This window comes from Mobula hypostoma, chromosome 22 (assembly GCF_963921235.1).
Source record: "Mobula hypostoma chromosome 22, sMobHyp1.1, whole genome shotgun sequence".
NCBI lineage: Eukaryota > Metazoa > Chordata > Chondrichthyes > Myliobatiformes > Myliobatidae > Mobula > Mobula hypostoma.
The window spans coordinates 60,824,231-60,839,833 of record NC_086118.1 but is presented as its reverse complement, the minus strand read 5'-3'; the positions used below and the strand labels follow the sequence as shown (position 1 = coordinate 60,839,833).

Sequence of the window (15,603 nt, the reverse complement as noted above, 5' to 3'; positions counted from 1 at the left end):
ATCCCCCCTCATTTACCGTCCACCACTCCTCGCTCCCGTCCACCACCCCTCGCTCCCGTCCATCACCCCTCGCTCCCGTCCATCCCCCCTCGCTCTTGTCCGTCACCCATCGCTCTCGTCCGTCCCCCCTCGCTCTCGTCCGTCCTCCCTTACTCCCGTCCATCCCCCCTCGCTCTCGTCCGTCCCTCCCCTCACTCCCATCCATTCCCCCTCGCTCCCGTCCGTCCTCCCTCGCTCCCATCCATCCCCCCTCGCTCCCTGTCCACCCACCTTGCTCCCGTCCACCACCCCTCGCTCCTGGCCACCCCCCTCGCTCCCGTCCACCACCCCTCATTTACCGTCCACCACCCCTCGCTCCCGTCCACCCCGCCTCGCTCCCGTCCATCCCCCTTTTTTTTATACAGAATATCTTTATTATAGATTCAGTGCTATATATACAAACCAGAGACTAACACAATTACTTCACTACAAATAGACAATACACATTAAACTAAAATGTTTCCATCTCTGTCAGTGATGGCAATAACCCCCTGTGGAGCCCAACGGCCCCGAAACGCCTCTACAGTCACCGTGGACAGAGTGTGTTCCTTCTCAATATTTACCCGGGCACGAACATTCCTCCTAAACATTGCCAGGCAGTCTACCCGGGCAGATCCTCCCACCACCCATTTCCAGGACCCACGGATGGCTGATCTCACCAGCCCCAGGAGCAAGTTGTCAGGTACATCCTCATCCCTGCATGCCCCCCTCCTTACTGGATGATCGTATATAAATACTGTGGGGCTAAAATGCAACCAGAAGGTGAGAAGCAGCCCACACAGATACACAAAAAGGGGCTGCAGCCTCACACACTCTATGTACGTGTGGTACACGGTCTCCTCCAGCCCACAGAAGTGACATGCAGCTGGGAGATCCGTGTACAAACTAAAGAACTTGTTACAGGGCACCGCTCTATGCAGCAGCCCCCACCCCAGATCCGCCAGGTGCATGGGAAGAACCCCCTCGTAAAGGGATTTCCACTGGGGACCTCCCTCACCTCCAGGTGGAAAGACTGACCGCCATGGCGTGTTGGGACAATGGACAAGGGCTAGGAAGTGGAGGGTGTGGAGCAGCAGCCTATACTGATATCTCCAACTTGCATCCCTGAATGGGATTGTGGGTGTCAAGGAGAGACGGCTCAAATTGTGCTGGCTCGGCTCTCGGGTAAGGCTGCGGAGCCTGGGTCCGACTAGCAGCTCAGCCTGAGTCGATCCACACACCTGAGCTGCACCAACATCTGTTGGGCAAGGGTCGGCCAGGACTCTGCCCTTTGCCAGAGAAGGGGATTCCCAGCCTGAGGTAGCCATGTTCCAGACTCTCAGAAAGTCCTGATAGAAGCCGGGCAGACTCCGCAAAGCAGCACGGCTGACGCCCGCCGGAGGCAGCTGCATATCTTCGTGAAGACAGCAGCTTCTCCGGAGAAAGGATGTCGCCAACACGTGCCACCTGGGAGGGTGCTCGGTGTGCAGGAATCTCTGCAGGGTCCAGAGGCGGAGAGCCACCAGTCGCGTATGTACACACACCAGCGACTGTCCGCCCTCTCCCACTGGGAGACTGAAGACTGCTGTGGAGACCCAGTGTTTCCTGTAATCTACGGACTTCCTCTGCATTCTCGCGACAAAGGGGGCAGGAGGTGCCAAGGTGATCATCCAGTACCACAACATGGAGACCACCAGCTGGTTTATGACCACCACCCTGCCTCGATAGGAAAGCACCCTGAGAAGGCCTGACCAGCACCCCAGCTGGGCCATGACTTCCATCTCCAGGTCCTGCCAGTTCGCCAGCCAGGTGTCCCCAGAAGGACTCAGGTAGACTCCCAGATAGAGGAAATGCCTGCTACTCCACTCAAAAGCTCTCATCTCCTCCAGCAAGGGGTCCACCTGCCACTGACCCACTAGGGGTCTGGAACATTTTGCCCAGTTGATCCTAGTGGAGGATGCTACCGAGAAAACTTCTGGGCACTTGCGCATCCTGTGTAGGTCACTGGGATCTGTCACCATGAGGAGTACGTTGTCGGCGTAGGCCGAGAGGACAACCTCCATGTCTGGTTCACGCAGAACCAGACCCGTCAGCCGAAGAAGGCTCAGGAATGGCTCGACACAGATCGCATACAATTGGCCGGACATGGGGCACCCCTGACATACTCCTCTTCTGAAGGAAACGGGCGCTGTCAGTGATCCATTGATCTTAACAAGGCACTCTGCAGCAGAGTATAGGAGCTGAACTCGGGCCACAAACAAAAGCCTGCACAGTTCACCGCCCCTCGCTCCCATCCATGTTCTGCCACTTTACACTTACCTGTGCATTGCGTGTTTGTTTTTTAAAAATATTTATTGTGTTTATAAAGGCTGCATGGGATCCAGGGTAACATCATTTGGTTCCCCTATACACCCTGTACTGAAGAACAACAATAAACAGTCTTGAATCTTGAGATGGAGTAGAGTTTGGCCTTGCAGTTATGAGTGTACTGGATAGGCTGGGTTTTACCCAGCTCTGGTTTTGGACTTAGTTATATTTGCTGCAATTTTAAGAATGAAAGGGATGCGATTGAAACTGGTACAATCCTAAAGGGACATGAAATCTCTTGCTAAGATGACCAGCCACACCATACCTGCCAGCTGCATCTGTATCTTTACTCCCAGTGACTGGTGCTCAAGAACACCCAGGTCTTGATACCTCTCCCACTTCCCAAACCTCACCTTTAGGGTGAAATATGCCATCCCACATTTATCCTTGTTACCCTGCATCCACCCACTTGGTCAACCTGTCCAAGTCACTTTGACCCACCTGTTCCCGGCTTGGACCTCGCCACCCCTGTCCCAGCCAGCAGGGGTCAGTGACCTGCACAAACCTGGAGTTAATGCACTGAACTCCCTCACCTAAAATCATTCATATCCACTGTGAGTCACTGGTTTCCAGCTCTGATCCCTGCTGTACATCACTAGTTACTGCCACCCCAGGAAAGACCCATTTATTGCTACCCTCTCCTTCCTATGTGTTAACCAGTTCCTTATCCACAACAATAATTGTTCCCAATCCCATCTGCTTTATTATTGAATCTAATTTCTTCCGGGGGTATTGTGAAAGCTTTCTGAAAGTACGTACACAGCACATCTTCCGGTTCTCCCACTCCCACTCTGAGTCCGCAAGTGTGAAGACACTCCTGTACTCCTGGGCTGTCTTCCAACAGGTTCATCACTCTTCCAAATGCCGCGTACTGGATTCTGCCCAACACCACCCCTGCTTTAATTCTCCAATTTCTCTCCTTTTTATACAGTGGGTTACTTTACCAAAAGGCTCTCATCAGTAGGAATTAATTTGGACACTAAAGCATTTTGAGGAATGACCATCTCTACTTCGCTATTGATGTACAGGTGCTGGAAAAAGGTCTCATCTCAGAATTTCAACTGTTTATTCCTCTCCATAGATGCTGCCTGACCTGCTGAGTTCCTCCAGCATTTTGTGTGTGTTGCTCTGAATTTACAGATTCTGAAAGAATTTCTTATTTTCAGAGCTTGTGGAGGAATTGGATTGGGGAAAGATGGGGAAGAGTGGATGGAATTGGTGGAAGGACTGGGGGAGTAGATGGATGGGTGGCGAGGAGAGAGCAGGGGCGGGTGAGGGGCTGTGGGGACAGTTTGGTGGGTGGGAGGGGTTTAGTGAGGTTTTCGATGGGGAGAGCGTGGGCAGTGGGGATGGGGAGGCTGTGGGGACAGTTTGGTGGGTAAGGGCAAAGTACCTCTGGATGACATCAGACAATAGTTCCCTGATTTTGTTCTCACAGGCTCCTCGGACACCAGAGGCTGATGCTGATATGGGTACCAGCCGACGAGACTCTGAGGTAGGGCTGGGTTTCAGGGGACTGCTTAGGATTGGCTGTTGATAGTCCTATAGGGTAACATTGTTGTCTGTGTTTCCAGGGTAACGCTGTTACCGAGGAGCGGGCGGGAGCTGCTGTCCGTGAGTCAAGTATCCTTGGTAACCTGTCTTCCTGTCACTCAGTTTGGGCATTCCCACTATCCATTGCCTGATCTTCATATTCGGTGATCCGTGTCCCTGTAGATGTGTCCTGTGGCTGTATGTCGGGATCTGGTGCCAGAGGTCAGGACCCACAGATAACGACGGGTGGCTGGGTGTCACTGTCAGGCACCTATGGATCCTCATCATATCCACCTCAATGGTCTGGACATCCGTGTGTGGTGTCCCGATGTCCATGGGTCCATGTCAAAGGCTCTGCGCTTCTCTCCACCCACCGAACGTGCATCGCTGGGGTCTATGTCAAGGGATCCAAGTGACAGCTCCATGTACACAGCAGTCTAAGTGGAAAAATCCACGTTCAGGGAACGATAATTGAGATGTGTCTGTGGTTGTTGATGTGATCTTCTGTTGCTGGGGTCGTTTACTGGTATCTCGTGTCCAGTGTCTATGTCTGGTATCCATGTCCCAGGTCCAAGGTCACTCTCCATCATCCACACCTGGCATCCATGTTCACCCCCGATCACAGAGCCCTGCATCACTCAGTGACATGACTCCTGAACATGGGCCCCCATGTGGGTCACGTGGAGACGGTTTGGTGGGTGATGGGGATCAAGGAGAGAGCAGGAGTGGGTGAAGGGTTGTGGAGATGGTTTGGTGGGTGGGAAGGCGAAGGCCAGTGTGCCAATAGCTTTCTTTATGACCCTATCTACCGGTGACATCACTTTCAATGAATTATATCCCTTTGTTCTACTGCACCCTTCAGTGTCCTACCATTCACTGTGCAAGACCTGTCCTGGTTGGTCCTACCAAAGTGGAACGCCTCACACTTGTCTGTATTAAATTCTGCCATTTTTCAGCTCATTTTCTCAGCTGGTTCAGATGCCATTTCAAGCGCTGATAGTCTTCCTCACTGTAGAATAAACCCCCAATCTTGGTGTCATTTGCAAATTTAGTGATCCAGTTATCAACATGATCATCCAGATCATTGATATAGATGGCAAACAACAATGGACCCAGCACTGATCCCTGTGGCACACCACTAGTCACAGGCCTCCAATCAGAGAGGCAACCATCTACTACCACTCCTTGGCTTCTCCTAATTCAATTCATTACCTCATCTTCCATGCTGAGCGACTGAACCTTGTTACACCTTGTTGGGCCCTGAGGATTAGTCCACAGTAATTTGCCTCAAGACAGCAAACACCTCCTTATCTGTAACCTGTATAGGGCCCATGAAGTTGCTGCTTTGCCTATCGAAATAGAGTTAAAATGCATATAAGATCACCCCCCTCTCTTTTGGCTCCACACCTGGTTTACCATTCTGATCTAGAGGACCATTTTTGTCCTTTGCAATCCTTTTGCTCTTAACATGTCAGTAGAATCCCTTAGGATTCTCCTTCACCTTGTCCACTAGGGCAACTTCATACCTTCTTTTAGCCCTCCTGATTTTTTTCTGAAGTGTTCTCTTGAATTTCTTATACTCAATAAGCACCTCATCTGTTCCTACCTGCTTATGTCTGCTTTGCACCTTTTTTTTTCTTAACCAGCACTTCAATGACTCTTGAAAGTCAAGGTTCCCTAAAAATGTTATCTTTACCTTTTATTCTGACAGGCTGATACAAACTGTGTACTCTCAACATTTCACTTTTGAAAATCTCCCACTTACCAAGTACACTTTTTTTGGAAAACAGCCTGTCCCAGTCCACACTTGCCATATCTTAGATTAGATTATGAGAACACTCAGTCCTCTTTTATTGTCATTTAGAAATGCATACATGCATTAAGAAATGATACAATGTTTCTCCGGAGTGATATCACAGAAAGCAGGACAGACCAAAGACTAACACTGACAGAACTACATAATTATAACATATAGTTACAGCAGTGCAAAGCAATACCATAATTTGATAAAGAACAGACCATGGGCACAGTAAAAAAGTCTCAAAGTCCCGAGTCGATCGACTCCCGAGTCCCTGATAGCAGGAGGCAAAAGGGAGAAACTCCCTGCCATAAACCTCCAGGCACTGTCAACTTGCCGATACCTTGGATGCAGCCGACCCCAGCCCAGCCTGAGTCCATCCGTCCGAAAACTCCGAGCTTCCGAGCAGCCTCTTCGATACAGCCTTCCGAGCGCCATCCTCTGCCGAGCGCCTTCGACCTCTCCCCGGCTGCTGAAACACGCAAAGCCGAGGATTTCGGGGCCTTCAGCTCCAGAGATTCCGGTTACCATATAGTAGCAGCGGCAGCGAAGTGAGCATTTCAGAAGTTTTCCAGATGTTCCGCTGTGCTCTCACATCTGTCTCCATCAAATCAGGTTTGTGCACGGTCCCCTACTTGACAGATAACAGATATTCATCACAGAAGTGGCCGCGCGCGCTGTCATCATGCCGCCATCTTCTCCCCCCATCAAAATTGGTGTATAGCAGGTATAGTCAGGTAGGAACAAAGTGGGTGCTTATGGAGTACAAGAAATGCAAGAGAATACTTAAGAAAGAAATCAGGAGGGTTAGAAACAAGGCATGAGGTTGCCCTAGCAGACAAGGTTAGATTAGAGTAGATTAGATTATGAAGACATGCAGTTCTCTTTTATTGTCATTTAGTAATGCATGCTTTAAGAAATGATACAATATTTCCTCCGGTGTGATATCACAAAACACAGGACAGACCAAGACAGAAAAAACTGACAGAACCACATAATTATAACATATAGTTACAACAGTGCAATAATACCATAACTTGATGAAGAAGTCCATGAGCACAGTAAAAAGTTCAAAGTCTCTCAAATGTCCCACATCTCATGCAGTCAGGAGAAGGAAGAAAAACTCTCCCTGCCATGCCCGACCACAATCCGTCTCTGAGTCATCTGAAAACTTCGAGCCTCCGAATCAGCTCTCCGACACCAAGTACTGAGCGCCATCTCTGTCCGAACGATTCGACCTCAATCTTGGTCACCAACAGCCGGCAAAGCCGGGGATTTTGAGGCCTTCTCTCCGGAAGATTCCCGACCGTGCAGTAACAACAGCAGCGAACTGGCATTTCAGAAATTTCTAAAGGAGAATCTACAGATATATTAAGAGCAAAAGCATCATAAGGGAAAAAGCTGGTCCTCTGGAAGATCAGAATGGTAATCCATGTGTGGAGCCAAAGGAGACGGGGAAGAGTGTACGTGAATTTAGTGCATCTGTATTTACTCAGGAGTCAGACAGAGTCTATAGAAGTGAGGCAAAGTGGCATCAACTTCGTGGACCCTGTACAGATTACAGAGGAGATGTTTGCTGTTCTGAGGCAAAGTAGGAGGGTAAACCACCGGGGCCTGAGAAGGTGTTCCTTTGGACCGTGTGCAGACCATGCGCAAGTGCAGAAACTGTCAGGACCCCAGCAGATAGTTAAATCGTCCTTAACGACAGGTGAGTTATCAGATGATCGGAGGGTAGCCAATGTTGTCCTGCTGTTCAAGAAAGGTTCTAAAAATAAACCAGGAAAATATAGACCAGTGAGCCTGACGTTAGTAGCAGGAAAGTTGTTGGAAGGTATTCTGGGGGATCGGATATGTAAGTATTGGATAGACATGGACTGATTGAGGGTAGTCACCATGGCTTCGTGGGCAGTACGTCATGTCTTATGGAGTTACTTGGCATTTACGATGAAGTAGTAAATTGCATTAGACATTTGCCTTGTGAGAAAAGCCAGAGAGTGCTAGTAGAGGGTTGTCTCTCTGACTGGAGTCCTGTGACTAGTCCTGTGCCATAGGGATCAGTTCTGGGTCCGTTGTTGTTTGTCATTTATATCAATGATCTGGATGATAATGTGGTTAACTAGATCAGCAAATTTGCAGATGACACCGAGATTGGGGGTGTAGTGGACAATGAGGAAGGCTAACATGGTTTGTAGCGGGATCTGGACCAGTTGGAAAAGTGGGCTGAAAAATGGCGATTGAAATTTATTGCAGACAAGTACAAAGTTTTGCACTTCACAGGGTAACAGGGTAGGTCTTACACGGTGAATGATCAGGCACCAAAGAGGCTGGTAGCACCAAGGGATCTGAGAGTACAGATCGGTAATTCCTTGAAAGTGGTGTCACAGGATGATAGAGTCATAAAGAAAGCTTTTGGCACATTGGCTTTCATAAATCAATGTACTGAGCACAGGAGATGGGATGTCGTGTTGAAGTTGTGTAAGATATTGGTGAGGCCTAGCCTGGAGTGTTGTGTGCAGGTTTGGTCACCTACCTCCAGGAACAATGTAAATAAGATTGAAAGATTACAGAGAAAATTTACAAAGATGTTGGTGGTTCTGGAAGACTTGAGTTATAAGAGAAGATTGAATAGGTTAGGACTTTGTTCCCTAGAATGTAGAAGGAGGAGAGATTTGATATACAAAATTATGAGGGGTAGAGATAGGATAAATGCAAGCAGACTTCGTCTATTCAGATTGGTAGGGACTACAACCAGATGTTAATGGTGAAAGAGCAAGAGTTTAAGAGGAACATGTGCGTGGAAATTTCTTCATTCAGAAGGGCGTGAGAGTGTGGAACGAGCTGCCAGCACAAGTGGTGCATGCAAACTCGATTTCAACGTTTAAGAGAACTTTTGATAGGTACATGGTTAGTAGGGATATGGAGGGTTATGGTCCTGGTGTAAGTCAATGGGAGTTGGCAGTTTAAATAATTTGGCATGGACTAAATGGGCCAAAAGGCCTGTTTCTGTGCTGTACTTTTATATCTCTCTATGACTCTCGTGTTTTTACAGTAAAGGAGTCCCAGTTAATATGTGGAAAGTTAAAATCACCCTCTATAACAGGCTGGTTCCTCTAAATCCCACGGACTGTGTGTGCTCTGTAATATAACCCCATTAACACGGTCATACCTTTCTTATTCCTCATTTCCATCCATAATCCCTCAGCAGATGAGTTCTCTAGTCAGTCCATTCTGTTACGTCTAAAACAACGAAGCGCCAGAATATTGAGCTGTCAGTCCTGCCCCTCCTGCAATTAAGTCTCACTAATGGCTGCAATATCATAATTCCATGTGTTGATTCATGCCCTGAGCTCACCTGCTTTTCCTACGATGCTTCTTGCATTGAAATATACGCCTCTCGGCATTAGTCACACAATGCTCAACCTTTTGATTCTTGACTTTCTCTAAGGCGTTACCAACATCTGTCTCCACAACTTCTCCACTAACTGTTCTGACACTCGGGTCCCCATCCCCCTGTAACTCTAGATTAAGTATCCCCCACCCCGACATAGTTGGCAAACACTAACCCCCACACTAGGAAATGAATATTGAACATGGACACCGGACGCTGATCCCAAATACAACCCTGGGGTTTACTGCAGAGACAGGAATATCCCTTGGACACAGGTCGAGACCTCAGCCACAGTCCGAGACAAGATGTGATCTGCCATGTATTTCACTAAGACCACAGGAAATGGATACAGACCCATTCAGTGGCGACACATCCCCTCGCTGCACGTGCCACACTGTGAGTTCCAATGACATGCGGGCCGCTGACAACCTGTGCCGGCTGTCTGAACGCCTGCCACAATCTTCCTGTCTTTCTTTCTCTCTCCAGGCTGGTGGGACCAGACTGGCGTCACGCCTGCCTGTGACAACAACAACAAGCCACCCGAGCTGATTGGACTGGACAATGACCCCTGTCCGGAGGTTGCCACACCTGGTGAGTGATCATCCGTGTCCTCTTCGGTCTGACTGAGCTGTGACCAGCAATTACCGATGCTTGTCTCTCCACTGCCCGTCTCACCATTGCCTGTACTCCCCACTGTCCGTCTCACCACTGCCTGTACTCCCCACTGTCCGTCTGGCCATTGCCTGTACTCCCCACTGCCCGTCTCGCCACTGCCTGTACTCCCCACTGCCCGCCTCGCCACTGCCTGTACTCCCCACTGCCCGCCTTGCCACTGCCTGTACTCCCCACTGCCCGCCTCGCCACTGCCTGTACTCCCCACTGCCCGCCTTGCCGATGCCTCTACTCCCCACTGCCCGCCTCGCCATTGCCTGTACTCCCCACCGCCCGCCTCGCCACTGCCTGTACTCCCCACCGCCCGCCTCGCCACTGCCTGTACTCCCCACTGCCCGCCTCGCCACTGCCTGTACTCCCCACTGCCCGCCTCGCCACTGCCTGTACTCCCCACTGCCCGTCTCGCGGATGCCTGTACTCCCCACTGCCCGTCTCGCGGATGCCTGTACTCCCCACCGCCCGTCTCGCCACTGCCTGTACTCCCCACCGCCCGCCTCACCACTGCCTGTACTCCCCACCGCCCGCCTCGCCATTGCCTGTACTCCCCACTGCCCGCCTCGCCACTGCCTGTACTCCCCACTGCCCGTCTCGCCGATGCCTGTACTCCCCACTGCCCGTCTCGCCGATGCCTGTACTCCCCACCGCCCTGCAGTCTGTCTGTAATCACCAGCTGCTACCTGCTGCTTGAGCGCAGTCTCAGTGCCCTTGATCCCTGTACTCCCCACTGCCCGTACGAACAGTGCTTTCTGTAGATGCTGTTGCCTGATGCACTGTACACCAATGTGGATTCTGGGGCGGGGATGCTGGGGAAAAGGGAGTGGTGACAGTGAGACAGGTAGAGGGTGACGATGGGTGGAGGGGTTGGACTCATCACACTGACACTGACACTCAACATTGTCAGCATGGTTTCCTTAAGCAAAAACCTTGCTTGACGAACCTGTTGGCATTCTTTCAGGAGATTACAAGTAGGATAGATAAAGGGGGTGCAGTGGATGTTGTATATTTGCACTATCAGAAAGCCTTTAACAAGGTACCACACATGAGGCTGCTTACTAAGTTAAGAGCCCTTGGTATTATACAGGAAAGTTACTAAGATGGTTAGAGCATTGGCTGATTGGTAGGAAGCAGCGAGTGGGAATGAAAGGATCCTTTTCTGGTTGGCTGCCAGTGACTAGTGTGTTCCGCAGGGGTCAGTGTTGGGACCACTATTTTTTGTGCTGTATATCAATGATTTAGATAATAGAATAGATGGCTTTGTTGCCAAGTTTGCAAATGATACAAAGATTGGTGGAGAGGAAGGTAGTGTTAAAGCAACAGGTAGGATGCAGAAGGACTTAGACAGATTAGGAGAATGGGCAAGAAAGTGGCAAATGAAACACAGTGTTGGAAAATGCATGGTCGTGCACTTCGGTAGTAGAAATAAATGTGCGGACTATTTTCTAATTGAGGAGAAAATCCAAAAATCTGAGATGTAAGGGGACTTGGGAGTCCTTATACAGAACACCCTGAAGGTTAACTTGCAGGTTGAGTCAGTGGTGAAGAAGGCAAATGCAATGTTAGCATTTGTTTCAAGAGATCTAGAATACAAGAGCAGGGATGTGATGCTGAGGCTTTGTAAGGCACAGGTGAGGCCTCACCTTGACTATCGTAAACAGTTTTGGGCTCCTCGCCAGATGTGCTGGCATTTGAGAGGGTTCAGAGGAGGTTCACAAGGATGATTCCAGGAATGAAACGATTATCATACGAGGAAAGTTTGATCGCTCTGGGTCTGTATTTGCAAGAATTCAAAAGAATGAGGAGAGAATCTCATTGAAACCTTTCAAATGTTGAAAGGTCTAGACAGAGTAGATGTGGAAAGGATGTTTCCCATGGTGGGGGAGTCTAGGACAAGAGGGCACAGCCTCAGAATAGAGGGGCATCCATTTAAAACAGAGATGCGGAGAAATTTCTTTAGCTAGAGGGTGTTGAATTTGTGGAGTTTGTTACCTCAGGCAGCTGTAGGGGCCAGGTCATTGGGTGTACTTAAAGCAGAGCTTGATAGGTTCTTGATAGGACACAGCATTAAAGATTACAGGGAGAAAGCCAGGGAGTGGAGCTGAGGAATGGAAGGTAGGGATCAGCCATGATTGAATGGCGGAGTAGACTAGATGGGCCAAATGGCCTAATTCTGTTCTTATGTCTTAGGATCTTATGGTCTTAAGGAACCCCCACACAGATGTTCTGGGATGGTATGACTCCCCTCTGACCCCACCCACCTTCCCTGGTGTTTTAGCTGACTCCAACCACTGGGCTATTCCTCCTTTGACCTCATTGCCCGGAGTTACCAGGCCTCCTCAGTGCCCGACGCAGGCCTCTCATGGTCTGAGTCGACGTTCCCTCCCTCCCCTCAGTGCCTCACTCGGTCAGGTGCTGCTGTAACGTCAGGGACAGGCACCCCCACCCCCTACCCCCACCCTCACGGTTCACTCGGTCAGGTGCTGCAATAATGTCAGAGACAGGCACTCATTACCCCCCACCCTCACGGTTCACTCGGTCAGGTGCTGCAATAATGTCAGAGACAGGCACTCATTACCCCCCACCCTCACGGTTCACTCGGTCAGGTGCTGCTGTAACGTCAGGGACAGGCAATCATTCCCCCTCACCCCTCACAGTTCACTCTGGGACTCAGCTCTTGGAGCCAGGTGGAGAGCTGGGCAGTGTTGAACAACAGGAATTACCCATTAGGGTTGCCTTATAATTTGTGGAACCAGATTATTCTGCTGGTCACAATCAAGGGGCTGACACACACCAACAATCGGGTGGAAGTCCTTTTCAAAGATGTTGCTTTAGCTGAGGCAGAGGATAAGCTAAATCAGCCTATTGTTTTGCTGACTCTCTCCTCTACGATCTCAGGTACCCCTGTTGACGAGGGCAGGCCTGGCCAGTGGCCCTCGACCCCTGGAGCCCACGGCCCTGTCTATGGAAGTCTTGCCGTGTGACCGAGGATGTGACCCCAGACACAGTGCACACCCCTGGAGTAGATGAATGCTTCCTGCTGGAACACCATCCACGTGCAACAATCAGACCCCTGCCTTAGCTCACTCCCTCCATAACTCTTCCTTCCGTCATTCACCCTCCCTGTCTGACACTCCCAGATCCTCCCTCCCTATCCCTCACTCCCTCCATAACTCTTCCTTCCGTCATTCACCCTCCCTGTCTGACACTCCCAGATCCTCCCTCCCTATCCCTCACTCCCTCCATAACTCTTCCTTCCGTCATTCACCCTCCCTGTCTGACACTCCCAGATCCTCCTTCCCTATCCCTCACTCCCTCCATAACTCTTCCTACCGTCATTCACCCTCCCTGTCTGACACTCCCAGATCACCTCTCCCTATCCCTCACTCCCTCCTTAACTCTTCCTTCCGTCATTCACTCTCCCTGTCTGACACTCCCAGATCCTCCCTCCCTATCCCTCACTTCCTTCTTAACTCTTCCTTCCGTCATTCACCCTCCCTGTCTGACACTCCCAGATCACCCCTCCCTATCCCTCACTCCCTCCATAACTCTTCCTTCCCAGACATTCTGCCCTCACTCCCTATTCCCCTCTCTCCTTCTTCCTCTCAAACTCCCTGCCCCGCACTCTCTATTCCCCTCTCTCACACTCCCTGCCCCTCACTCCCTCTCGATCCCTCACTCCTTCTTTCATGAAGACTGTGACATTCCTGGCAAGACTTGGCTCTGTGTTACAGTCTGCGCATTGCCTCTCACTGTAGATTAAAGGAACAAGAACTGCAGTCTCCACCAGTGTTTGTTGTGTCTCAGAGACCCTGGAACTGAAGCTCCACTCCTTAAACCCTGATCCGGGTTACACTGATAAAAACAATGCCCGGACCGGTATGAGATGATAGTCAGCATAGAGACGGTGGGCTGAATGGCCCACCTGGTCTATGTCAGCCTTTGCCGACTTAAGCCAGTCCAATTCACCTCCATTTGGCCCATATCCCTCTCAACCTTTCCTATCCACACACCTGTCCAAATGTAAAAAATTCCTATCCACACACCTGTCGAAATGTAAACATTTCTTATCCACACACCTGTCCAAATCTAAACAATTCCTATCCACACACCTGTCCAAATGTAAACCATTCCTATCCACATACCTGTCCAAATGTAAACAATTCCTATCCACACACCTGTCCAAATGTAAACCGTTCCTATCCACACACCTGTCCAAATGTAAACCGTTCCTATCCACACACCTGTCCTAATGTAATCCTTTCCTATCCACACACCTGTCCAAATGTAATCCTTTCCTATCCACACACCTGTCCAAATGTAAACAATTCCTATCCACACACCTGTCCAAATGTAATCCTTTCCTATCCACACACCTGTCCTAATGTAAACATTTGCTATCCACACACTTGTCCAAATGTAAACCTTTCCTTTCCACACACCTGTCCAAATGTAAACCTTTCCTATCCACACACCTGTCCAAATGTAAACAATTCCTATCCACACACCTGTCCAAATGTAAACCATTCCTATCCACACACCTGTCCAAATGTAAACCATTCCTATCCACACACCTGTCCAAATGTAAACAATTGCTATCCACACACCTGTCCTAATGTAAAGCTTTCCTATCCACATACCTGTCCAAATGTAAACAATTCCTATCCACACACCTGTCCAAATGTAAACCGTTCCTATCCACACACCTGTCCAAATGTAAACAATTCCTATCCACACACCTGTCCAAATGTGAACCTATCCTTTCCACACACCTCTCCTAATGTAAACCTTTCCTATCCACACACCTGTCCAAATGTAAACAATTGCTATCCACACACCTGTCCTAATGTAAACCATTTCTATCCACACACCTGTCCGAATGTAATCCTTTCCTATCCACACACCTGTCCAAATGTAAACAATTCCTATCCACACACCTGTCCAAATGTAATCCTTTTCTATCCACACACCTGTCCAAATGTAAACAATTCCTATCCACACACCTGTCCTAATGTAAACCTTTGCTATCCACACACCTGTCCAAATGTAAACCTTTCCTTTCCACACACCTGTCCAAATGTAAACCTTTCCTATCCACACACCTGTCCAAATGTAAACAATTCCTATCCAAACACCTGTCCAAATGTAAACCATTCCTATCCTTTTTTTCTTTTTTAAATCTTTTTATTGAATAAGTATACAAAAAGGTAAGCCATATAAACATTAATACAATGTTAAAATATAATAAAATTACAGAAGGTATGAATACCAAAAAAAATACTACAAACAATGTAATTTAAACATAAGAAACCAAGATAACATAATAGTATACTAAATTTTATATATATATCAATAGAAAAAAAGAAAAAAAAAAACCCCAAAAAAACCCACCGTGCAACTAACTAAAAGCAAAGCAAAGCAATGGGCTAACTTGAAACCAAACAGAGTTAAACTTAAAATCACGTCCTCAATCCCGACCTCCATTAAAAACAGTGAAAAAAAACAAGAAGGGTATATATTACATTAAATGAAAATATCGAATAAAAGATCCCCAAGTCTGTTCAAATTTAAATGAAGAATCATAAAGGTTACTTCTAATTTTCTCCAGATTCAAACATAATATCGTCTGAGAGAACCAAAAAAAGGCAGTTGGAGCATTAAGCTCTTTCCAATGTTGTAAAATACATCTTTTCGCCATTAAAGTAAGAAATGCAATCATTCTACGGGCTGAAGGGGAAAGATTACTAGAAATTTTAGGTAGTCCAAAGATAGCAGTAATAGGGTGAGGAGAGATATCTATATTTAATACCTTAGAAATAATATTAAAAATGTC

The 15,603-nt window shown here is 48.6% G+C and overlaps 1 protein-coding gene across 4 annotated transcripts in view; it reads left to right on the top strand.

The window, feature by feature from the left end:
• The window catches only part of rnf157 (ring finger protein 157), an 80,721-nt gene extending 67,178 nt beyond the window's left edge, over nt 1-13,543 (top strand). For 3 of the 4 annotated variants that reach the window (XM_063030898.1, XM_063030897.1, XM_063030895.1), the window contains 4 exons: nt 3,824-3,880; nt 3,960-4,017; nt 9,591-9,695; nt 12,669-13,543. In XM_063030898.1, the coding sequence (XP_062886968.1) occupies nt 3,824-3,880; nt 3,960-4,017; nt 9,591-9,695; nt 12,669-12,754 (306 nt within the window). In that variant the 3' untranslated portion in view covers nt 12,755-13,543. The remainder of the gene's footprint in view (nt 1-3,823; nt 3,881-3,959; nt 4,018-9,590; nt 9,696-12,668) is intronic. The other variant, XM_063030896.1, reaches the window with a different exon arrangement.
• Nucleotides 13,544-15,603: the final 2,060 nt, after the last annotated feature.